Below are 26645 nucleotides of genomic sequence, written 5' to 3' on the forward strand. Positions count from 1 at the left end.
AATTAATAAAAAAGAAAGAAGGGGCGTGGGGTAGGGGTTGAGCCTATACTACAGTTATTGCGGTAAAAAAAATAAGTGCCGCAGTTCTAGTAAACTACCATTTTACAATACCAAAAACTGCTCCTCATACCCTGAAATGATGCTTTGTGTGTCACAAAAAACGCAAGAGTGAAAGACGGCTGACAACATGGCTTTAATGTTTCCGCACAAGGCCAACATGACGTCACAGATTTTGACGCCGCCTGCCCACGTGCCTGCAGTTGAAGGCTTATTGGTAAAGATGCTCTGACATCAAATATTAAAGCAACAAAAGACCAAACAGCAATACGGCATTTACACAATGCCAACAGAATGAACATGTATTTTATTTGTTTCGACATACCCTAGCTCTATGAGGGCTGCGGAATGAGGGGCATTATTACAGGCACAGAAAATGCAGAAAGGATGATAAACAGGCGCTGTACACTTGAAATATTGACAGAAAGTAATAAAGGTACAATAATAGAATTGCAAGAACCAACCTACCTATTGATTAAATAATTGTTCAGCAAAATGTAAACCAAGACAACCGCCTAAGTGATATCGACAGTAGTAAATACACCCTTAACTACAGGAATCAACTCAATTCGAACGAGCTCCACTCAGAAGCAACAGACGCTTGGCGTAAGTGCACTAATTTCCTCTTCTGGAAACATGCACCAACTAGCCCCCCAACAAGTATTACTTAATTTCCTCTGCTTTCTGAACAATGCATTCTAGTGCAGGCCGTACAAAGCAGCAACGACACTGCGATAAAGAGGCCACGTTGTTCCGTCTGCAAACTCAAGACGTCCAGTACTTGTCAACACTGCATCTGCACAAGCAGTCTGAAAGGTAACTACAAGCACATTCTAAAACAGAGTTGTATATGGTACGAACAGTGAGCAACGCAGAGGCAACTTCCAACACTGCATTTCCAAACTGGAGTGGACAGTCGATGCTCCCGTATGTAGTCAGCGCAGGATAGGCATGTCTCGGCGACGACGAAACGTAAGCCGTCTTTCGCACACACAAACATGCAAACTGCGAAAATATATCAGCACAGAAACAAAATTTCGTGAGCAGCAAGGTGATCAAGCAATATTATATGTCTAACAGCTTTTCGAAAGGGCGCGTTTCAATTGGACATTATGCCCTTCACCGCGACGCAGGTCAGGAACTGCCAGCGCTGTTCCTCGCGCCGGTGGTCGACTTCAACAACAAGCGTCGTGTCTGCGGGTGAGAACTGGTTCCACTTGACTTTACTGCGATAGGCACAAAGCTGTCATGAGTAAGGCGCGACAAACTAAACAGGAAAAGAAAACGAGGAAAAGAAAGTACGAGGTTCTGCACGCCATTGTGTGAATTATGCGGACGGTCGATCGCCATTGTTCTGTGTGCAATTTACATCGTTAAATTTCTTGCGCACGAGAACTTTTGATTAATAAAGAGAAAATGAGACGTCCACCTCATCGTAGCGATTGCACGGGAAGACGTCTCATTTTTCCTTTATTAATTACTTCTCTCCACCTTGCGGGTTTCCGCAGAAGTATTACGGAACCTTTGATGCGAGCCAGGGCGCAATGATAGGAACAAAAAACATTAGCTCTGGGTTTGTGTGAGATTTCTGTGGATAATTTTTTTTTTGCGAGCACAATACCACGTACCAACCGATACGCAAGTAGGGTACTTCTACGCAAATCATTCGCTCAAATAGACATCACGCGCTCAATCTTCCCATACTGACTTTAGCGCCCAATAATTTAGCCTAGGGAGCACAGGAATCGTATCTTATTGACTTTGTGGCATTGCGCGTTCAAGATGCTTGTTAGCAATCATACACCTCGAGGCAAGCGTTAATGTGTCATTCCCCGTTGGGACGTTCGCTTATACTGCATCATTTACGGCACAGTTGACACTTTCAATGAGTATTTTTTCATTTCAAAGTAAGTTGGTGACGCTCTTTATGCATCTCTCCTACCTTCAAAGGTGAATTAATAGATTAGTTGCAAGCATAATAACTCGAATACCTGAGGTGTCGTATGAATGCCATCGAAGCTCGTACAGCTCTGTTCCACACATTTTCCTTGTCATACAACCTAATACCGTACCTTTTCTGAACTACGCAAGGATCAGTAATTTGTACACAGTATCGGTTTTATAACGATATTTTAGGTATTCTGTAACTTACGCAACTCAACTCTTAAAGTATTACACTTTACTGAATCAACCTTCTTTTGCTCAAAGCAACTTGCTTCGTCCTTATCGTCTTCGCATTGAGTCTAAATTGCAGGCGCGAATCTCCTCGAAAATACATGTTTCTATAGATGCATTCCTCATAATATGGACAGTAACAATTGATATTAACCTTGTCTCACGTACCGCTCAACAAATCCACATTCCTGGTGTTGAATATTTGTACGGCCTACGGGAGAGAGAGAGAATAAAATTTCTCATTCACAAGGATGACTCAGTCGTCTGAGTCAGGCCCACTGCCAGTCGAGGGGATCACAAAAATAATTAGACGAAGGAATAAATTAAAAAAAAACACGATCGTAACATGTCGGTCAACGCCACTCTCACGCACAAGCTCCCCATAGAGTTTATGGGTGTCAGAGCATCGTAGCGCAAGCCGATGCCGTACAACTCCTCAAAACTCCTGGCGCATGATTTTCAACTCACCCTGTTTTCGCGAAGGTAATGATTTCTGCGGCTGAAAAAACTGGCTCGAACAAGTTCTGCGGCCCGAGTGAGGCGTAGTGGTACACCGCCGCCCCTTTAGCCGACGCTGCGGCGGCTAATGCGATGCTCGGACAGGTCATGGTGAAGTGAGTCAGGAACTCCCGAAACCCCTGAAAGTGCGGTCTCTCCAGGAAGCTTTTCGTCGCCTCCGACAGGGAACTGTAAACATGCACGCCGGAGTCCGTGTAGAAGCGAGCGCTCTTTTCGTACACGACAGACGTCGGTGTGCTGTCATTGAATTTCAGTGAAGGAACCAGATAGTCATCGAACAGGGCGTTTCCTTCCAGCTCGCTGTAGCCGATCACGAGATCCACGCCGGCGAGGGGAGCCAGGTATGTCCAGAGATCGGTTTGGGACACCATCGCCAAAGGCGGCCTGTACCTGGACGGCACGAACCGCAGCGGCAAGGAGGCGTTGACGACGTCCAGGAGCTCCTTGTGCTTCTTCGACCGGAGGCACCTGGTCACCGCTACCGCTGACTGCTCATCAACCGGGCACGGCACTGCGCGCTCCATCAGCACCACGCCCGAGGACTCGTCGTTTCTCGGGAACATGCTGTTTATGGACAGGCCGTGCAGAAGGAGACGCCGAAAGTAGCGCCTGCTAGTGACGTTCGCGAGCAGGTCCAGCGAGAAGACGTAGGCGCCGGATCCGTGGCCCAGCGCCACCATCAGGTCGCGGTCTCCGTGGAAGGCGGCCGCGTTGTTGCGGATCCACACGAGCGCCATGAACACGTCGTATATCCCCACGTTTCCCGGCGCGTCGGTGGGCTCTCCGTTGAAGAAACCCATGATCCCCAGCCTGTAGTTTACTACGATTACGACGACGTCCCCGAGCAGCGCCAGGTCCTGCCAGAAGTGCTCGTGGTCCCGCACGTCCCCCGTCTGCAACCACTCCCCGCTGACAGCCACGAGGACAGGCTTGAGGGGCTCGCGCTTGTCGCACACGAAAGGTGCCCATATCGATATTGTGAGACAGTCCTCGGCGCATTCCGCGTAGTGCAGTCCGTTCTGAGGACACGGTGGGCCGTGAGACGTAGCGTTCAACGCGCCGTCGGGGGGGAAGTAGCTGGACGCTCTGGTCATGCGAAAGCGGCTGGTGCCTTCGGGAGGCAGCCCGTACGGAATACCAAAGAATTGCCGCAGAATACCTCGGGTGGAGTTGTCGGAGGCGTGAACGAGCGTCGCCGCTTCGCCGTAGACCGTGCCGCTGCTTGTGGCGACAACCAGCTGCTCGGACGACACAACGTCGCATGTCATCGGTGGGAGCTCCGGGCCGAATGCTCCGTGACCCTTGCTCATCCACAGGGTGACGTAGAGAAGCAATCCGAATAATATCACGGAAAGGACGAAGCCCGTTAAGAAGACCGATGCCCTACGGTAAAAAGACACACCACGAACGAATTAACTAAGTGCGCCCTCTTTTACGTATCTTCGAAAAGTACCCGGTTATCAAGTTTATTTCGCCGCTAATTACATATCTGTGATAAACAGTCGGGTCAAAGCGAATGCATGTGCTGGACTGAAATTTGATGTTAAGTGTTTGTTTAATCAATTTCTGTGCGTACAGTAACATCCAAAAGGAGCGCGTCGAATGTATTGTGTTTTTTTTCAAATACAGTCTCAATGAACGGCAACACGCTATAGGCCTCATCGCCTCTTTCTGACCTTAGCCTAAATAGTTCGCCGATTTTAGGAGAAGTCCGTTTCCATATTTCAAACATATTGCGTAGGTCAGCTCACTATTGGTTATGTTTGCTACGATTGTCTAGTTTTAATGACATTCATCATCAGAAGTATAGAGGGCGCACGAATAATATTAACTGAAAACATGCTCTTAAGAATAGTTTGTGAATACGGCCTGGTTAGTGCCTTCAGCCATTGCCATTCCCATGACAGTGTTCTTTATTATCCCGAAAGTTGCTATTGTGATTGAGGGACCCTCGAACGCGGGCAAATGAGGAAGCGCTTTCACGTAGCGGTGTACCCTTAGGGGTCAACAAATCTAGCAACTTGCGGGACTGTAGTCACGGGATGTTTGCGTCACATAGAGCACGTTTCCTAACTGATCGGCAATGAAGCGCCCGGCACTTGGGATAATATGACCGGAATGTAGACGATCACGGTCAAGCGCGCACAAAGAAAAACAAAGTTAGGAGCAGACAACAAAGCGCTTGGGTTGTCTGCTCCTCACTTTGTCCTTGTTTGTGCGCGCTTGACCGTTATCTGCTATGCGTAACCAACTAGCCCAAAACTCGGTGCTCTGTAGACGATTCGACCGATGTGCTGAAGGTCAGTCACTTATGGCACTTATGTACGTAATAGGGGCTTTGTGAATAGGGACCCTGATTTCTCGTTTATCGACCGATTTATCGACAAAATGAGCACAAACACAAATAAAGTCAATAAATCGAGAAACGTTGACAAGTCACCTTAGCGTGGGCTAAAGAGGATGAAAGCGCGCGCGCTCACGAGACAATAATTAAATCACTTGACATTTTCATTCGAATGCGTTGTCACTTGCTATTGCTTGTTTTCTCTTAATTAACTCTAAATTAACTATGCTCAAAATAATACCAGCGGTCACGGGTTCGACACCCACTAAAGATGGTGGATTCGAGGGTCTTAACTATGCCTTAATCAACTGTTCGTAATTACCTGTACCTTAATTGACACCAAAGATCATGGTGCGACTCCAGCCAAAGGCCAAGAGTTCAACTCCGATCAAGGGTTGCGGGTTTGAGGGCCTTAATTAACTATATCTTAATCAAATTTGCCTTAATTAGCACAAAAGGTGGAGGGTTCGACTCCCAATCATTTTGTGCCATTGAATTTCGGTGCGCTAACGCCAGACGGCCAATTTTTCGATCCATGAGCCACTTAAAGCTTTCGACCTAACAAAGCTGTTGTCATATCGTGATTTCAATTTGTGAACCAAGCTGATTCACCCTTAAGGGGGGCTGTCGTGGTATTCAGAGTCTACTTAAGTGGCTGCTCGCCGAATAAAGGAGTTCTTCGCCTCAGTACCCGCCTTAGTGAGAGTACTCGCTTCAGGCCGCCGTGCCGGCGTGGCGTTCATGGCGGCCGCGCCGAAACAACAGCCATCGCAAGGGGATTGTGCGCTTACCGTGTCATGTTTATCTCCTCGTCTTCGTCCTCAAGGAAGACTGGCCTCATCATGCGGATTGGCAGATTTTTGCCGACCAGTTCACTTAGTGGCGTGGCAACAGTGCTCGCAAGGTTGCTCTGCGAACTCGCCATGCGCGCAGCCAGTTCAAGCAACTGTTCGTTTCGAGAGCTTCGCATTGAGAGCGAAGTGGTGCGGCGCGGAGACGAAGCTGAACGCTGCGGCGATTTAGGAGAAGGAATCGGAGACATTGACTTCCTGGGAGATGGAATCGGTGAGTAATAGGACTTGGGAGACGGGATCGGCGACCTCGGGGACTTCGGAGACGGGATGGAGGCCCTCGGCGTCATTATAGGCGAGGCTGGTGTCGCTGGCGATCTCGGAGATGAAGCTGAGGACATCCCGAACTCGGGAGATTCAACGGGGAATGTCCTTGACTTGGGAGACGGAGCCGATGACGCTGGTGACTTGCTTGACCTCGCCGAGGGACCTCGCGATTGCTTTCGATGTCGCTGCTGTGCGATGTTCCGCATGTTTCTCTGCGTTCCTTAGGCCGGTATTCCAAAAGTTGTGAAAGCGAACTGCAGTAGAAGCCTCAGCACTGCTGCGCTCTTTCATCGCCTTCTTCTTCTTGTCCTCGGTACCTTCGAACGGAACGTGCTGCCCTAGTTTTCTTCACTTTTTCTCACATCATATAGAAACCACCTTATGCGCGACGAATGTGTGCTTCCTCGCCTGTGTGCGAGAAAATAATTTGCTGGCGACATCTTTTCTTCTGTGTTTATATGTATAAACATTGTTAAACGCTTTGTTAGTTGATCTCACTTATCACTAAGCGTCTTTTGCCACTATGTGTCGCTTCTGCGTCTGCGCAGCACCCGACACCTCAACTTGACGTCGGTATTAAGCGCGGCTGCTTTACCAATCCGGCTTCTGCTTTGAAGTGTCAACGTGTCTCGGCAATGGAATTAATGCTCACGGTAGCTGGTGAAGTGAAATCCGCTCTACCAAGTGCTTTTCGCAGCTAAGTTGAGAAGCGAGTTAGCATTTTCACCAGAGACGAGAACAGTCGAGAGGGGTTGGTCGTTATTTGCCACACAAATTTATTTTATTGCCAAGCTTTTTTTGCATCTTCCACGCAATTTGCAAGAGTTGGGTGTGGGCTGTTGTCTTGCACGATGAGCCACGAAGGGTGAGGGCTTGAACTGTCCTCATTGGCCATGTGGTGAGGGTGGTTCGCAGGGAGTCCTACTTCAACCCAGTGTAGTGAAGAAGACCGTGCAACTACTTTGAGGAACAGTTCGTGCAGGACGAATTCTGGCCGTGTGTAATGTGTGCAGCACACTACAGTTGCTGCAGGGTGTGTCAGCACTGTTGCACCACTATAAGTTTATTTTCACTGAGATATTTAACGGTGAAAACAAGTCCAACTTTGTCGTGTGGTATATACTAGCAAATAGTTGCCAAAGAAAAACAATGTCCTCACATATACACTAAAGAATTCCTAAAGGGCGTGGGATGCGCATTCTTAAGGTCCGGTGTTATGGCACCAAAATTCATGGTTCCACCATGGTTCGACAAACAAAGTTCATGGGTTCAAGTGCCTTAATTAAATCTGAATTAATTAAAATGTCTGCGCTGCAGACATCTTAAAGCACTCGAGCACACGACGTTTGGTGGGAGCCGAAACCACGAACTTTGGTGTTACTTAAGGCGTGGTTAATTAAGGCAAGTTAATTAAGATATAATTATTTGCATCACTCGAACGCATGGGGCACGACCTTTGTTAGGAGTCGTACCCTTGACGTGTAGTGGTAATTAATGACAAGTTCATTAAGGCACGCGTAATTAAAAATAAGTAACTAGAGCTCTCGTACCAACGACCTTTCGTGTTAATTAAAGGACACTTAAATATTATAGGGTTAACTAAGACCCTCAAGACAGTGACCTCTGGTAGGGATACGAACCCTCTTCCTTTGGTGGAAGTGGGACGCACATCCTTTGGTGTAAGTTAAGACAAAGTTAATAAACACATGGTTAGGATATAATTACTTGAGGCACCCGTACCAGCGACTGGAGTTGGTAGGAGTCCAACTCATCCGGCGTTAAAAAAATTACTGGCTTTCATGCAATCGAGAGCAAGCATGAAATGGCTACCGGCAAAGCAGATTGGTTGGAGATGATACAAGCCAGAATATTAAAATGGGTGTAGTGCCTATTCGCAACGGCACACCGCACCACACCACACTGCACCACGCCATACTTTGCACTGGTGCATAAGGACGCTGCCCAGCTAGAAGAAGAAAACCGACTGAAGGCGGCCCGACAGGCAGCGAGAGACGCCAAGGAGACAGAATAGGGTAGTTATCTGGTTGAGTCGGTATATCTACAGTGCGCACTTCAAACACGGACAAAGCGCACAAGCGCAAAGCACACTGCCCTGCTAGAAGAACAAAAGCGCCTGAAGGAGGCTCCGCGCACCATGGCGCCATCTCTCGAGAACACGCAAAACCCATACTGCGAAACACACGGGCCGCTGGCGTTAAAAAAGCACAGGCAACTCTGTCTCAGCGCCAAAGGATGACAATGAAATGTATGGTGCCCTGTATGTGCATTTGGAACGTCGCTATTGGAAATGACAAATAAAGACTTCAGCGTAGTAGGAGTTACAGCTTGATTGATATTGTGAACAAACATTACGAAAAACTCGTAAGCAATACTTTTAAAGTTTTTTGTGCAGTAACTACCGTATGTAACGTGGCCCTGCACTAAGTATTGCGGGCCAGAGACCGCATTTTCTGAAGTGTTGACTGGTTGCCCGAATGATCTCGTTTTGTTCTCGCAACAATGACCGGATGTTCTCGACTCGGCCGTGTGTGCCAGTTGATCTACGGGGTTTTGTTTGGCTCAGTGGAACCCAGAGCCGGAACCGGTGGTGGCGCATCCTCGAATGGTCGCGCTGCCCCACGGATGGCCTTGGTGCTTTCCATGGTTGTATGCCTTGACCTCTTTTGCGTCAAGGCTGTCCGAGGGTCAGTCAAGCTTTGCATCCTGTAAGACCGTCATGGCTGTTTGTGTGTTGAGTGCAGTTCCTCAGTTGTGCTGCACCACAACAGCCCCCTTGTCCGGGAAGGACCGTTGGCCCGAACCAAGTCCCCCCGCCCAGTCAGCCCGGGTTAAGGGGGAGCACAGGGGTCACTGTATCGAATGATGTTGGGTTGATGAGTGCATTTAAGCTCTGGGACGCGGCGCCCCCCTGGTGTCAAGTCCTCTTCCCATCTTACGACAACGGATGTTCTCGTCTGAGTGCCCGGATAACAGCTCTGGCTTTTGGCTCAAGGTCACTTGAAGGTCGCTGACAACAGGTGCTACAAGCATTTCATGCTTAATACCGTCCTGACTTATGGCACCAAAATTTATGGGAGTCGAACCCACGACCTTTGATGTTAGTACGAGCGAAGTTAATTAAGGTACAGTTGATTAAGATAGACTAATTAAGGCACTCGTGCGCACGATCTTTGGTGGGAGTGGAACCCTCTAGCTTAGTAAGTAACGACGCATTCGAACGAGAATGTCAAGTAATATAATAAATGTCCCGTGAGCACGCAGGCTTTCGCCTTCATCCTCTATAGCGTATGCTAAAGTGACTGTTAACTTTTATTTATCATGCGAGTTCATTTGGGTTTTATTCTTACGACGTGTGCCTAAAATCAAAATGCTCTTTTGACGTTCTCCTTCTTATTACGTATTGTGCCTCTTGTTGGTGCTTTCTCTGTCAGGCTGCATGTGTCCGCAAACGCTTTATAGAATCAGCGTTATGCATCCATAGCCACTTTGTAAGTACTTCCGAATTAACATGTTTGCGCAAAGGACTAAAGCTAACTGCCCAAAAAAGAAAGAGCCTACACACGTACCGGCCCTGCCGTTTCTTTAGAGCCACAACAAGACGCCACGTGAGCGTGGTGGAAGGCCTGTGTTTGAGCTACCGTTGTCGTTTCACTTGTTCATTGGAAAATAAGCTAGTGGCATCAATCAACGAACAACAACGACAAGAAACATCCGGCGTGCTTTTTCTCGCAGGCGACTTAGTTCGCGTACTTTGCATATTCTTGATCGTTTCCCGGCCTATACGAAAAAGCGGTATGGATACTGTAGCTCCCTTCAACCTTCCTGACAGCCAATTCTACAACTTCGGGTAGAGTCGCGTTTTGTAGCTTTGCGTAATTCGTTCCATCCTGCCAAGTAGGTTGCGCGAGAGTGTGGTACTTACGTCGTTCCAAGTCATAGGCCCCTCTTAGGCTTCCTCTTGGCTTCCTACTAAGAAAGTGCGAACCACTCACCTGTATATGTTTCGCCGCTTTAGTAGAGATCAGTGGTGTGAACCTCTGTGCTTCACGACAGCGGCTTCAAGATGCCCGTGCAGCACGCACTGTGTATCCTTCTCTTGGTATCTATGAGAGGCACCTTATTACACCTAGTATGCGCAAATCGCGTGCAACACAGATATGGTTGTCAAAGGCTTCCAAATCAATCCAAATGTGACCAAGAAAGCGACTTGGCCGGCACTCGACGCTGGGTCGTCGTCGGCGACTTCAGTGCCCCCTACGTGCATCGGCAACTCCGTCACCCAGGACTCGACTACCAACCTCACCTTCGTCAGGAACGTCGAGGATGTGTGCTGGTAGAACCTCGCTATGGAGTTTGGCAGCGTCCACTTCATTTTCTATACCAACTTCAAGGTAGCTTGGAGTACGGTCAGGGAATCCACGTTCGTCGATTGGGAACATTTTCACAAGATTCGGGAAGAACCCGAGAGAGCCAGGCCACCCGCCAGCCTCGAAAAATGGTGCGAAGGCATCCGCAACGACGCTTCCGCGGCCACCAAGAAAATAGAAACGGATCTCGACGTCGATCGAATGGACAGAAGACTCGCCCACCTGATCGAGTCCAAAGACACCTTGCTCCGCCGATGGAAGGGTCAAAGGCTCAATCGCAGACTCCGAAAGATCTCGGTGCTCAACAAGGTCATTGATGACCACTGCAAAGCGCTATGCCAGCAGCAGTGGGACGAGCTCTGCGAATACATCGACCCACAGGTGCGTAACGGAAAGTCCTGGGGTATGCTGAAGCGCCTTCTCGACGAAAGTGGCTCCAAGCCAAATCAGAAGCATACGTTGGCCCGGGCCCTTCACGAAGCCATCGTGTCTCACACGGTCGATGAACTCGTCTCAAAACTCATACAGAAGTACCTGCCCGTCCGGCGGGTCGGGTATCCGGCGACCCAACTCCCGGACTACAGAGGCCCTCCTCGCCCCGAGTTGGACGAAGACTTCTCCGTTACCGAGGTCAGACAGGCCATCTTCGCGCTCAACCGTAAGTCTGCGCCGGGTCCGGACGGAGTCACCAACAAAATGTTGAGAAACCTCGACGGCCTTTCGATAGTCTTTCTGGCCGACAAGATCGACGAGTCTTGGAAAAGCGGCATTGTTAGAGCGTACCTCCTATTTAATTATCTGAATGAAACTTGCAAGGACTGGAGTTTTATTTTAACGGACAAGCGTGGGGCTGTCCGTTTCCCTCCCGTAAAGCCCATGTATTGACAGCAGACGGGAATTGCGCAATACATAGAACTTCATTGTGAACTAAGTGATCATGACAAGTAGATGAAACTCGGCCTAACGTTAGAGTACTTTTAGAGGATAACTTTCATATAATTTGTTTCGTAATAATTTTGACAAAACGAGAGTTACGGCTGATTTCTGTAACCATACTCCCTCCGTAAACGGCCATGTATTGAGAGCGGACGGGAATTCTATGACGTTTACAACTTCACTGTTAACTAAATAATTATGACAAGTAAATGAAACCCGGCTTGATGATAGAATCATCTTAGCGGCCAATTTTATTAGAACTTTTTCAAGATACCTAAATAATATTCAGAGCTACAGAGCATTCGCGAGAAACTGCAGACGAAAATTTTTTCGTGTCGACGCTACGCGTAGACCGACGGACATCGACCACCGCCGGGATGGTAGCTATACCCAGCTTCGCTGTAAAAAGTGTGGATGCTAGCTTTGATCCCGTTCCTGAATGGAACGCTTTTGTTTGTTTTTCCGAATTTTGAACTTTCATTGGACTGCGTAGCATGTGCGCATTTGTTTCTTATGTGTGTCCGATTGTAATATAACAATTTTTGAATGACTCTACTCGTAATTCCATGCAATAAAAAACAAAAGAAGTAGGATCGTGGCCTAATGGTAACGCCACCCGGCTACTGTGATCAACGGCAGAAGTTCGATTCCCTTATTGGTAACACATTATTTTACTTTCTTTTAACCGAGGCGAGAGAGGAGCGTAATTATTCGTGCCTATACGGCAAAGGGCCGAGATTGACACAAATAATTACTTAAAAAATTATAGGGTTATACGTGCCAAAACAACTTTCTGGTTATGAGGCACGCCGTAGTGGAGGACTGCGGAAATTTCGACCACCTGGGGTTCTTTAACGTGCACCTAAATCTAAGTACACGGGTGTATTCGCATTTCGCCCCCATCGAAATGCGGCCGCCGTGGCCGGGATCCAGTTCCGCGAAAGAATTATTCGCATTAAAATTTCATGTGTGTGGTCCTATGCGCTAACAGCGAAACTCCGTAATAACGCAGATGAAGCAAGTGAATTATTTGATGGCCGTTGAATATGGGTTGTGGGCCTACGAGGGGGAACACACTCTAGAATTCTTACTTCGCTCTTCCGGAATCATATGATGGGTTCTAAATGTAGGTTTGGTAGGTATAGCCGCCAACTTCAATACAATAGGCTATATGTGACTGAAAACTATAGAAATATATACTTCGTACTGAGCTCATATTAAAGCATTGCCGTGCGACTGAAGCAACAAAGCAAGACTAAGATTTGTACATAAGTTCTTTAAATTAGGCGTCCCGTTGAACGCTGCGCCAAGTGTTACTTGTAGATACAAAATTGTTTCTACTATTTCTACTTCGTTAGCACCTATGAACAATGACTGGGTCGAGGGAGGGCTTGTATGGCGTACTGAAAATTAGGTACTTATCCTTAGCAGCGTTTAATGAAAGCTTCTTCAATTGGAAACGCTTGTTGACACTCAGCATTTCATCATTCATAATTTCCTGTGCCGTATATAAGGAGGGAAAAGTTGCTAGTGTATCAGTGTCGTGCACACGTAAAATACGTAACTAGATCGAGCATTAAAGAGACACTTAGGTTTGCCATTTACGTACAATGTGAACACAATAAGTTCCATCACAGAGCCTTGAGGCACTACCTTGTAAATAGCTACAAGACTAACTACGATTATTAAACTTACTTTTGAACAATTTAAATGAAAGGCTTCATTATTCCGCAGAATTCCAGATTCTCAGATAATATAGTAAAGTCGATCACGTTGGATGCTTTATTTACATCTAGAATACGGCAATGGCGTAACTGTTGTTCTTAAAGGCTTCAGTTATTATGTCAGAGAGTGACATTACTGCTGAAGACGTTGATTTAGACCTTAAGAATCTATACTGATGTAGAGCCAAGATGTCATATATCTGGAAAAACTTTTCTTTTTCAAAGAAAGTGTGATACTAGGTAGAACAGGTATTGTTCTGTAATTGTTCAAGTCATCTGCACTTCCTCCTTTGTGTACGGGGACTACTTTGGCGATATTAAGAATATCCGCGTATGCAACGTTATGAAATGCTTTATTTAACAGTGATGCCAGAGTAGCAGCAAGGAAATCTATGTTGTCTTTGAAAACATATGCTATTATACCATCAAGGATAGTAACTTTCCCAGTATCTAAAAGCTTTGCTGTCCAATGTAACTTCTTCAATAATATCAATAAAACGAAATGTGCACTCACGTCACATATAACTTGCGTGGTTAACACGAAGTTGCGTGCAATGAAATTCCAAAAGAAATACGTAACTTCGCAGCTTCCAAGTCAGACACAGGCACACCAAATACATTGCGAGCACAACCGTATGACGCGCTCCGTAAGTCGAGTCAAAAATCTCTTACGCAAGGCGGGCAAAACTGTAGTTCACTGCTATACGCATAGCCTCACAGCATGGTGTCTTCTTAGTCTGTAGGCTTGTAGCTGCCCCCAGTAACTCTGTCGCGTGGTTCCGGAGCGATGTTACGTTCGCTAGTCTTCACTGCGACAGAGAGGTACGGCGCATCCAGTAGGTGGCCCTGGTAACGCTGTGGTAAGGTGTTATTCGCGTCCATTCTTAATAAGAAGGCTACTATCTCCCTGATCATTTCCGGGAAGATCAACCACGCGATGACCGCAACCACCGCGAGGCCCACCAGAGAGAGCAACAGGACGCGCGTGCATGTCAAGGTATAAGGCGAACTAATGTTCTTGCTTGTTCCTTTGGACGAGCTTGTACTGGTTCCGGATGCCATCGACCAGGACTTGATTGCTGCAGCTGCATTTTGAAGACAACCGCCATCGACAGTCAGGCTCTTTCCAGAGCTCTGACTCTTGTCGGGCGCGTCCTTTGGCAGCAATGGCGGCTTGTTCTGAGCATTGCTATCACTGCTTTTGTCGGATCCCCTCTCGCTGGTCTTGCTCGAGGTTGCTCTGTCATTTTGCTGCGTGCCGTTGGGAACATTTTTTTCGGAGTCCGCCTGGTCGGGTTGTGTCTTGGCACCGCTTGCGCTGCTCTTGTCGGGGGCTTTGCCGCTGTCCTTGGTGTCTGACAGCCGTCGCTTTTCACCGTCAGTTCGAGGAGCGGTTCCTTGAATGGGCTTAGCACTCAGCCGGCCAAATTTCTTCGCAAGCGCCTTCTTTTTCGCCACTGCGATGACTTTGGCACGATTTATTGATTTCTTATCAGCGGGTATTGCCGACTTACCGGCTGCCTTGCACACCGGTTGAGCAATTCTTTCTTTGGGAATTGGCGCGGCCGCTTTGGCTGAGGAGCTCACAGAACCTCTTTTGGTACTGCTGCTTGTAGGTTGCGGCTGTTCCTTTTCCGAGAGCTTCAAAGAGGGCTTGCTCGGTGACTCGGCGCCAAAGACGTTATTAGGAGCTTTTGCCGACGAAGGTGCCGATGGCTTGTCAGGTACCTTTGCGGTCGCACCGTCGGAAGGTCTTTTCGAACTTTTGTCCAGTGACTGTCTGCCATATTGAGCTGCTTTATCGGAATTAGGCGGCGCGCTCTTGCCCTTGGTAGCGCTTTTGTTCTTAGAATCGGCGCTGGACGTGGACGTCTTGATAGCATCTTTGAGCTTGCTGATCAACGATGATGGTCTGGTAAGTGTGAAAATTTGAGTCATACTGCTCGTCTTTTTCTCCTCGTTGCGCGCGAGCAAGCAGATATCGTTTGTGCACGGCTTGCCTTTCTCGTGAACACAGGCGTTGGGCTGGGGATCCATCTGGAAATGTACGTAGCCGTCTTCCGCGTCGTCTCGGACGTCCCGGTTGGGTGGCTTTCCCGGCGCTGCGCTCGGTAGAGGTGCACCTCGCGCCCTGGACTTCCTTTCCCGGGCTCGCCCAATGGCCTTGCTGAGAATTGGAATACTCTTCAGTGGTATGGAAAAGCGGGGCGCCGCTCTTGTTTGGGGCCTCGTACTTGATGAAGTCGAGGATCTGCGGACGACAAACTGAGGTTCACGCCGACCGACGTCCTCGCTGTCATCTTCCGGCGCCTTGCGGGTCCCCGGCTGGGACGACCAGTACATGACGGCGTGAATTATTCTTAATCCTTTCTTCATCTTCTTTACATCACGAAAATATGCGGGATGCGAGATCGGCCTAAAAAACGTGAATATAAAGTCATTTTACGCCTAAATTGATGGAATGGTTTCAATGGAAGAAAGGAAACGAAAATAGAAAAGAGATGTTAGCTTAACGAAATAATTTATTGATGTCACAATAACGAGAGGCCTGACCGAACGCATTCCAGTGACGTTCATAGTAATCGGCAACCGTTAGACATGCATGACCATCATCACCGTCAACAATATCTTTTTGCCAACGCTGTTAGGTACAGAGTATGTCTAAGAACGCTGTTATCCCAGATCGCTCGTTTTTGCCACCATTATTACGAAGAAGGCAAAGAAGAGTGAACCAAAGAGTAAAGAAGAAGAGAAGGTCGGCTCGCGCGGACGCTCTTTCTGCCGCTCGCAAGCCGAACTCGTCTCAATCGTCTATCTGACCTCTCAGAGGTGATGGAACGCAGGACCCGGAAGCGATCCACAAGCGAGAGGAAAAAGCAGCAGCCGTCCCATCAACGGAAGTCGTCTCAGGCACGGGGACCGTCACAGACTGTCTCGTCACCCACTTCGCCGAAGCCGATCCCGCAAGCAAGCACGGTGTCTCCCTTCGCCGCCGCTTCGATTGTACCCGAACCGAAGCAGCAAACGGGCGTGGCGTCTTCCTCGGATATCGCATCGCCAAGTTCGAAGCCGAGGAAAAAGTTGAGCATGCTGCCTTCCTCGCATATTGCTTCGTCGATACTTAAGGCGAAGCAAAAACTCTACGCAATGTCTCCGTTCAGTATCGCCTCGCCGATGTCCACGCGGACGATCGAGACGGACCGCGATGCCCCAGCGACCAGCGCAACACTGCCTCATTTGCCGGAGGAAACAGGCAGGAAAGACGCCTTCGGAGAGTGGTACGAAGCGGTGCACAGGGGCACCGTTACCCGCACGATCGATACCAGCAATCGGATGCAGTACTCGGAGAAATCTATCAGATCTATCGGCGTCAAACGGTAAATACTGAGTTGTCAACTGTTCGCAAACTGCTAGCGCCTCCTGTAGGATACGGTTTTTATGTTGTGTGCGCCAGCAAGTCTTGGTTTAGTCTGGGACACACGTAGGCTAGCGGGCTGTTGGATAACCTTCGTTACTGCTGCTCGAGGCTACTGTGCGCTCGCCTCTGTGGCCACCCTAAGCCGCAACCTTCAAAACAAACCTAAAGTTGTTTTTTTTATATACTGCGCCTGGGGCCTTGTTCCTCCGTACGAAGTCAACAAGAGGCACTATATGCGCAGTTGTGACGCATATTCTTGAAACGTGTCAGTGCGATGGAATCCAGTACACACGAATGGATTTAGAAAATAAGCAATAGAAACGGCATCGCAGTACTGTCCAATAGTGCTGTTTCACTCCCTTTGCGCACCTTTGAACGAACATTGCATTCTTCCATTGTGAAACACATGGCTCTCGTTCAGGAAGGGGTTAAAGTTTTGATACTCTACACGTGATGCCACCAGGCCAGAGAGGCCAAGCAAGAGGCACACTGAAGAGCACGCAGCAAGAAATGTTTCAGAGGACCTGTAAACCAGAGCTAGCTGTGTCCCTTCTCTTGGCCAAAGAACGGGGTATGCGACAAGAGTAAACACAAGCTTGTAGGGGCCACTATAGCAAGTGGTTAACATACAGCTACGAGCCAATGTCTAAGCGCAAGAAGGATAACAAATGAAATGGTTCATTCGAAAATACCGCCTCTGAGTCGCCGACTTAAAAAGCTCTTACTTCGTAAGTGCAGCCCGCGATGAGCCATCGCAACGGCTATGACCTCGTCATCCTGGCGATTGCAGACTCATGTTGCATGTACTCGAATGGCGACCGGCGAGGAAATGCCCATACGAAAGACCGATGTTGTGCTTGAGTGTCCTGATTTGTCGAGCTTTTTGTTCGTAAGAGCTGCTTCCCGACCGTCCACCTTCGTTGTGGTATTAGGCCCAACGTCATGTCATGCCGGTAAGGCGTACTTAGGATTGCTTAAACGCACTGACAACGAGGACAAGTAAGTGACGCTTGCCGTCGTTGTCAATGCACGTAAACAGTCCTAGGTATGTCTTCCGAGCAAGGCCGAACCATGCGCTTGACTAGCGGGGGCCTAATCTTATGATAAATTCTAGCGCAGGTCTTTGATACGGACACTGATATCCTGCCTGCTTCTTTCTTCGCAGCGGACTTGCTCTGGGGATCGGCACCTGCTTCAGCCTACTGCTGTTCCTGTTGCTCGTCGGAGTCGCCTACTTGTACCCCGCGGACGACAAGCCGGCACGCAACGCCACGTCCGCCAGGGCCTGTGGCACGGTGCGACTCCACCAACTCGAAGTGCTGACAGCGAGCGGCCTGGTAACCGGTAGGCCAGCCACCGTAGTCGACGCAGCCGACAACAACAGCGTGCACGGCGTGCTGCGACATTTCTTCGGCGTCCCGTACGGCGAGCCTCCCACCGGACCTCTTCGATTTGGCATGCCCAAGGTACTGCCCCTACCCGTTAAAGGGTATTCGCCAAGAGTTGGTGTCCTCTTCGCCACCGCACGGCGCAGTGCCTTCAGATGTTTATTTTTCCTACTTCCGCGTACGATATTACACACACGACACAGGCACCCGAGTGCCCCTTTTCTGTGTCCCGTTATTTGCGCTGTTTGCTAAAGTACAATTATCGCTTTCGTAAACCTTCCTCTACCTTGTGGGCTTCCGTAGGACTAATTTGCCATATTCCAGGCTTGTACGCATCAAATTACATGTAGTTAAGTAATTGTACATAATTATATTTTTCGGTAATTTCGTAAATTAACTGTTACGTTGGTTACTCGGTAACGCTCACTACAATTCATTCCTTTTTTTTTGCAGGGACCAATTACATGTAACCAGTTAATTGATGATACAAGCTCTAACAAACGTGCAGCTTTGAGAACCTGTATTGGAAGAAAAACTACAGTAGAACGCCGAGATCGTGCCATGCCGCAGCCTCGCAAATGCGAATGTTCGGATAGGGAAACTCGGAAGCTCAGTATTTGCTTCGTCATCTTAACGCTCACCCTGATTTCATTGTATTTCATTTATTTCTCCTTAAGTGCCTGAAGGCATAAGGGGTGTCATAAAAACATTTGAACAAAAAATATTTGAACAAATATGCAAAAAGAAATACGCCACGAATACAGTCAGTGAAGTAAAAATACAATTGAGAATAGATTGAAAATCTAATGGGTAAACAGTAGAAAACAAAATCAGATCAGGCCAATATTTATTAAGATGTGTTAGTGTCACAGTGGTCGTCTGAGGCTGTGTAGTGGAATCTTAGTTGTTCGCGGAATTCTTTACGTTTGGTGCATGCCGCTGTGTGTTCTGGGAGGGAATTCCACAACACTATGGCATTAGGAATGAAAGATGAGTTTAAAAGCTACCGTGCGGCCGTTTACACGCGACATTGTCTTGGTATGGCTGAGTCGAGAGGGCGCTCTAGATTGTGGTTTTAGCAGCACATTTCGGATGGTCGAAGAAAGAGCGGAGTCAGCAAAGGCCAGATAGGACACGTCGTGACGCGAGCGATGACAGACCGAGTGATTGCTTGAGTGACGAAACACCGACGTAAGACGAGGGAAAACACGGGGAGTGCGGGAGATGGAAATGCAAGATGATGAGGAAAGCGTGAACAAGGTGAAAGCAGGAGCGCGGCTCCTGCTTTCACCTTGTTCACGTTTCGTTCATCGACGTAAGACGAGTAATTTGAGGTGATGAAGCGAGCGGAACGGTTATGAATTGATTCCAAATGCGCGGTTAGATATGCTTGTGAGGGATGCAAAATGGACTATGCATATTGTAGTTTTGGACACACGAACGTTAGGTATGGCAGTTTTTTAACCTCTGCTGAAGCAGTGCTCAAATTTCGACGTAAATAGCCCAGTTATTGTGAAGCATTGGAACAAATAATTTCTATGTAGCTTTACCATAATAGCGATGATGTCATATGTATTCTGAGGTATTTGTATGCTGATGTGGCTTCAGTAGAGATATTATTCATCATGTAGATTTTGGTAATTAGGGTGTGCTTGCGAGTAAATGGCGTTAATTTGTACTTTGTGAGATTTAACAGCACATTCCATTTTTTTGCGCCAGCAGTCAATGATATGTAGGCCAAGTTGTAATTTCAAGGAGTCGTCATTGGAGTTAATTCGATTGTAAATGGCACATTCCTCAGCAAATAGCCATGGTTTTGTAGTAATTTTAGCCGGTAGGTTCTTAATATATATATAGGTTATAACCTATAACTATAGGTTATCCAGCACTGTTAGTATATATATATATATATATATATATATATATATATATTAAGAGTGCTGGATAACCTATAGCGGCCTGGGGTACTCCTGAAGCGACGGCGGCTAGTGGCGAGCGATTGTTATTTGCTGAAGGGAATTGCTTGCGCGTATTGAGAAAGTGATCGATCCATGTTGGCTGACGAATTGAAGAGGTGTTGGTATGTCTCCATAGCGAAGACACCTTGGCACTTTATAGCCAGGAAATAGCACATGGACGATGTTCTTCAGCTTTTCACTGGCCCATCCGGAAGCATCTTCACTTAAGTTCCCGCAACAACCAAGCGCTGCACATCATAGAGATCCTAGACGCTGAGCAACCACAATCTTCTGCTCAGGACCCGTACCCGCGCTACAACAGCGCGCTACAACAGCGCGCTACAACAGCGCGCTACAACAGCGTTCTACACCCCAGCGTACACATTGGGTGAAACAACTGAAAAAGCTCCCTGTATTTCCCTCATTTTCCTCCTTGAGCAAGTCGTCCGTATCGCTGCTGATGTCTTCACAAAAAACAAGAAAATGGATGAAGACCAACAAATCCTTTCTAAAGCAATTTTTAGTGCAGTTAAGCGATGTATGAAGGGCTGCAAAGGACACAGTTTAAGTGCCCGGTCAGCTTGTTCTGTTTACTGTATATATTCCATGTTCATGAATGCCAGGAGGAAAGTAACGTAGAAGGAATCTATTAGTATTGTGTAATTGCTCAATCACTCTCGTGGGACAGTCACTTGGTAAGTGTGGTCAACTACATTTTGGAATGAAGTAATTTTAATTGCAATAGGTTACTTTCTGTAGCTTTCACAAGTCTGCCGTATTCAGCGTCTTTATTCTTTAAGCTGTCAATAAATTCGACCTTGCTCTACGGTCTGATAGCCTCTATAGTTTGCTCAGTTGATAACGCGACCACCCCGGTGAGGCGTTTGTTCCCTGATTTGACCCCCCTCGAACCAGGGCCAATTTTTGTTCAACTGCAAAGCTTTCTTTCTGAGAAACCTGTATTATGTTTCCATTATGGCTTTGTGCTACAAGAGCGTGGATGGCAATCTTTCATGTATGACTGTTTCTCATTGCCCAAGGCGGTCAGCCACTTCCATGCGAACGGTACTTGGGACGCTGATGCCCACGGGCCGCGCTGCCCTCAGAGGGGCCCCCTGCTGGCGTCCTCCGATGAGGACTGCCTGCGCCTCTCCATCTGGGCACCATACGTGTGCAACGACAGCGATCCGCTGAAAACCGTGGTCGTTGCGGTCGCTGGCGACTGGATGCAGACGGGAGACGTGCGCGACCACGAGCGCTTCTGGCAGCGGCTGGCCCTGCACGGCGACCTCATCGTAGCGGTGATCAACCACCGGCAAGGCGTGCTCGGATTTTTTGCAGCCGTCGGCGACAGAAGCGCCCCGGGCAACGTGGCCATCTACGACACGCACCTCGCCGTCGTGTGGATGCGCAACAATGCTGCCGCCTTCCATGGCGACGGAAACGCGATGGTGGCGCTGGGTCGCGGCAGCGGAGGCTTCATGTTCTCCTCGCTGCTCTTCACCAACAGCGACCGCTACCTCAAGCGACTCATCCTGCATGGTCTGTCGGTGACATCGCTGTTTCCTCGGAACGAGGAGACCGCACCTTCCCTTCTGGGCGCTGCCATGAACTGTCCCAAGCATCTCAGGCTCTCGGAAATTGCCGCGTGCCTCAGAGGGAAGGACTTCAGGAATATCGTATCCGCTGCGCAGACGCTACTTCCTCTGCGATTCGTCCCTTCCAGGTACAGGGCTCCGCTGTCGAACGAACTCTACTCGGCAGAAGGTCCCAAGCCCCAAGGTGACCTCCAGGGCATCGACATCATCTGCGGAACAAGCATGTCCGAGGGTGAAACGCTGTTCGACGACTACGTCGCCCCTGGCATGAACATATCGGGCACAATGAACGTAGGTGAAGCGTTTCACCGCTGCCTGGCGTTCTTCGCCGAGACGTACCACCTGGAGTACAGGAACCTGCCAGAGGCGCTCAAGACATTCCTGACGCAGCCGCAGCAGCGTGGCTTTCGCGAAATTCTCCGAGATATCGCCATGACCTGTCCGATGCGCTCGGTTGCCGAAGCAGCTGCGGCAAGTGGCGCCACGGTGCATCATTATGTGTCCACGGGGGCCCAGCAGTTCTTCGAACCCGTGCTTACGTTGGACGACATTGTGCTCTTTGCGACAACCGGGTAAGTCACCTACTTTCTCTCATAACAACTTATGGACTGCATGCACGGGTGCATTTTCTGTGTTTGTGAGCCTAAGCAGTCCTCACGTTCCTATTATATGCGAGAAACGTCTGATGGGATCATACATCTTGTACCAAAAGCCGGTAAACCGTTCTATTTTTAATAGCTGGTGTAAAAAAAGTGGTATTAATGACGTTAGTGGTAGCTGCTGGTAGCCATGGTTCGGTGAAAGCACGGTGTTCGAGGTTGACTGTCATTGCACTGAAAGAGCCTTTGCTGCTCGAATGTAAAGTGGACACCGTCCATTTCAGTGTCTCTATAATACAGCCAAACTTGATAACTCTGTTCCTTTATTCATGACGGTTCTGACTTTCTTTTCCGGGCTCAGGAAAGTCACTGACACGTGGACGCCGTTCAACGACCGGGAAGTCACCCTCATAGTCAATGGCAGCTCCCGCACAAAGGCAGAGCACTGGATGACAAATACGTGCAAAGTGTACTCCACTTTTTCCAGTAGCATAAAAGATAACAACCGTCGTTGAAGACAGGTGCCTCGTACCTACTTCGCTTGTTCTGCGTGCATTTCTGCTGTCTCTACGGCGCCCGAAAAACTTCTGTGGCTGTTTTTTGCAGTGAGATTACCTGTTTCAATGGGTGGGACTTGGTTGAACCTCTTTCCGACTGGACCGCTACTACTTTCACTGTGCTTGAAGGTGACGTTGCTTGAGCCCTCCATTAACAAGGACGCCGAAATGACCATGTTGATGTTAGGATCGAAGTAGAACTGAACGTTGTTGTACTGTTCGATTTTTTTCAGGGCCGCTGTTTTCCGAAGGTGCCTGCGATGCATCCGTCGCTATTTATCTGCTTCGTGTTATCTCTCTTCTTATCCCGTGGGAGCACAGACGCAGTAGGATTTTTGCTCATATGGCTGCAACGAGCGCTGTCGGAGCTCTTAATCGTGCTAACCCGTGTTTTGCAGGATATACTCGCCGCTATCCTGCGCATTATGTGCATGGGCGTAACGTTTGTGCGTTGCTAAGTATATGTGCGTCCTTCGTGCAGAATTATATTGTTTGGGTGCAATAAAATATGTTAAGCCAAAGTGTTGTGTTTCGAAACACAACATGAACTGCCTATAGACGTACGACATTCTGCAAGGATTGCAAATACCAAAAAATATCGAGTGACACAGTATTTTAACTATGCCATAATATTTTCTGCAGAACGATAAGGGCCTAATAACTAATAAGCATATTGTCATCGCGTTTAGCCTTATTCGCAACGTCTGCTTTTCTTTCTTTTTTTTTTTTGCTAGCTTGCCTGCTTGGTTGCTTTTCACATCTTCTATATTTTAATATTGATTTACCATACCCCCTCAATCGATACTCTACATAGGTCCCCCGACAAATAAACTAATTGTGTAAAGATGTTTGATCACTAGATAGCACACGATTACACGCAGTAATACCCTCGCTGTTTCGCGCTGGCGTCAACTTTGGAGAACATTCGCAATGGCGCCCGATCCCTGTTGTCGCTTTCGTCTTTCGTTTTCTTGCCGTTCGCTGGTGTCATGCATGTCATAGCTTTCATTCTGTGTTGCTACCTTCACTTAAGTCATTTTATATTTTCATTTTATAACTTTCTCCTAAGTTAGTTAGTCTCCCTATTAAATGCAGCCTGTAATCAAGGTGCCTTATCAGGTCATTGCCGACCATTTTCCGACTGTCAGGGCGGAAAGGCGGCCTTTTGCATTGTTGCAGCTTGCGTTCACATAGTCGGGACGCCCATTTTACGAAACAGACTGAAAAAGAAAATCGCGAAACCAGCGATCGTGCAGTCTATTGATGGGTCTCTGCGTGCGTGTTCTTCTAAAATGTTCGTGGTCGTTTCCAACACAAGCTTTCGGCTATGCCGACACTCCGACACCATAGATAACTTATAGACCGCACAGATGCCCTCCTCTTTAGAGATATCCAACAAGCTCGTAGAGACAAAAATGAGTACATCGCGTCCCATTCGGTAGGGTTCGGCCACTTTCGGAACACTGTCTTCCGTATGTTGTTGTTGCGCCAATGAAACACTGATTACACCGAAAATTGCACATGCAGTTCATTCATCGTGGTGCAGAGAGCCCTTGGAGATCCACTTGAAAGTCTGATGCAACGACGCTCTTTCTCCCGTGAAATGGCTTCTGTACAAAGTGCATTCTTTCGTACGAGACTGGGCGCGCTCGTTCCACGCACAATTTGGTTTAAGTGCGTTCTGAGTAGGCGTATACTCGTAGCATTACAGCGCAGCCTACAGCGTCCTCAGCTTTGTGCTTTCTATACGCTTGAATGAAGGACCGTAACGATGTCCACCTGGTGCAGTTGGCTAGAATGTCAATATCTCGAAATTCCGTTTAGACTCCATGAAGGCTGAGCAGCTGCCTTTCGTCAATTTTCTTGCATGAATTGCACTTTTTATTTTGCATGACGACATCGCGATGGCCGCTTTTGGAAAGTTATACGGCAATGTCGGCCCAAGACTACAACATACGATGACGCCGTGAATCAAATCGAATTCGAGTTAATCAAGTTCAGCCTTGCACTTACTTGTCTGGACAGGAGGGGCAGCTTCAAAGTACCGCAAACAAGCATGAATTAGTTGTTCAAAGGCACTGAATGTAAGCAGTCTTCACAGCTGGTAGGAATGTGCAGGCTACAAAGGCTATACACGTGAGTCGAAGGGTCCGCAGTTAGATATCAGCCAGAACACTATATACCCTTTATTTTATCTTTCTGTTTCTAGATGTATACACATCCGTGGTGTATGCCTTCTGAGTCACAGTATCTCGAAACCTTCAGGAATAAAAGGCTGCCCTACAGCTTAAGAGCGATAAAATTCATGTTTTTGCCGGTTGTATTGGTTCTCTGGGTATCAGGTCGCCAACCGTGTTAGATGTTATTGCACCTTGTTCTTTTGTAAATCGGAGGCATGGTTTGATCGTCAAAGGTGGAATGTTTCGTCACACTGGACACGTACGCACACACAAGGAAGAGTCCCTATAGTTTCCTCGCATTGTTCGTGTGTGCGTGCGCGTGCGTGCGTGCGTGCGTGAGCGCGCGCGCGCGTGTGTGTGTGTGTGTGTGTGTGTGTGTGTGTGTGTGTGTGTGTGTGTGTGTGTGTGTGTGTGTGTGTGTGTGTGTGTGTGTGTGTGTGTGTGTGTGTGTGTGTGTGTGTGTGTGTGTGTGTGTGTGTGTGTGTGTGTGTGTGTGTGTGTGTGTGTGTGTGTGTGTTTGTGTGTCACGTTTACAAGTACCTCGGCCACGGAAATGGCTCACGGTGCCCGGAAGAATGCTGGAGACTTTGTGTAGGCTGCCAATTAATGCATCATACTCACATACCCGCTTTGCACTCCAGCAGATATAGCCCGCAGAATGGAAATATCGGTTTTCGACGACGTCACAGTGTTGCATACTTGGCTTTTCACACTTTCCAGTTTTTGTGGTAAATTGTGTAAAAACTCAGAAACCCCGAATTGGAAGATATGCTTCGAACACTTTGTAGAATTTAACACTGGTTATCTTATAAACTCAACAAATTTCGTTATCTCTTCAGCGATAGTTCAACACTAAGCAAAAGCATTCATTAAATTAGTCACAGGGCTGGGAACAATGCTGGAGACTTCGTGTAGCTTGCCAATTAGTGCGTCATACTCACATGCCCGTTTGCACTGCAGCAGATATAGCCCGCAGAAAGGAAATATTGGTTTTCGACGACGCCACAGTGTCTCACACTTAGCTTTTCACACTTTGCAGTTTTTTGTGGTAATTTGTGTAGAAACTTAGGAACCCGGAGTTGGCAGTTATGCTTCCAACACTTGGTAAAATTTACCACTGGTCATGTTTTAAACTCAACAAATTTTGTTCTCTTCAGCGATAGTCCAACACTAAGCAAAAGCATTCATTCATTCTGCTCAGCTCATTTGTGTAGTGAGACAAGAAAAAACAGCCTGGTTTACGCACTCTGGATTTGCTCCACCAACCCTCAGGTCAAGAACAACATCGATGACCACGACGACAAGCAACAAAGGTACAAGCACTATTTTGATATAAGGATGCTGCTCTTCAAAGCGCATCGACGTAATAGTTGTACCTGAAGAACGCATATATGAAACCATTCAGCAACGATCATTTTGGGACATGGGCATGTTACGCGTAGCCCATTTCCTCTTCTATTGCCAATTTGCGCAGCAATTCATCCTTGCCTATAGCCTCTTAAACCTCGGCCGTCACCACCTGCAATGGCTCACGGCTGCGTGCCCTCCCTTCAGCTGGATACCATTTTTGCCTCGCTGGTGACCAAAGCGCTGCTTTTACGCCTGGCGTCGATACGGTGAAGCTAAACGCTCGGTGTCTTGGCAACGGGCGCTGCCGCTTCTCTTCCCCCGAGTCGTACCCCACCA

The 26645-nt window shown here is 48.0% G+C and overlaps 1 protein-coding gene across 1 annotated transcript; it reads left to right on the plus strand.

The window, feature by feature from the left end:
* Window positions 1-1126: 1126 nt before the first annotated feature.
* Window positions 1127-22199, plus strand: LOC142574466 (cholinesterase-like). The gene is made up of 3 exons (XM_075683535.1): window positions 1127-1257; window positions 17845-18145; window positions 21066-22199. The coding sequence occupies exons 1-3, from the start codon at window positions 1127-1129 to the stop codon at window positions 22197-22199; spliced, it is 1566 nt and encodes a 521-aa protein (XP_075539650.1).
* Window positions 22200-26645: the final 4446 nt, after the last annotated feature.

This window comes from Dermacentor variabilis, chromosome 3, assembly GCF_050947875.1.
Source record: "Dermacentor variabilis isolate Ectoservices chromosome 3, ASM5094787v1, whole genome shotgun sequence".
In the NCBI taxonomy this organism is placed as follows: Eukaryota; Metazoa; Arthropoda; class Arachnida; order Ixodida; family Ixodidae; genus Dermacentor; species Dermacentor variabilis.

Bases quoted from the DNA above. Each gene is read 5' to 3' on its own strand.
- LOC142574466 (XM_075683535.1), top strand. From the start codon at position 1,127: ATGTCTAACAGCTTTTCGAAAGGGCGCGTTTCAATTGGACATTATGCC. The intron at 1,258-17,844 runs GTGAGAACTGGT...CTTTCTTCGCAG, and splicing joins AACAAGCGTCGTGTCTGCGG to CGGACTTGCTCTGGGGATCG. The intron at 18,146-21,065 runs GTACTGCCCCTA...TCATTGCCCAAG, and splicing joins TTCGATTTGGCATGCCCAAG to GCGGTCAGCCACTTCCATGC.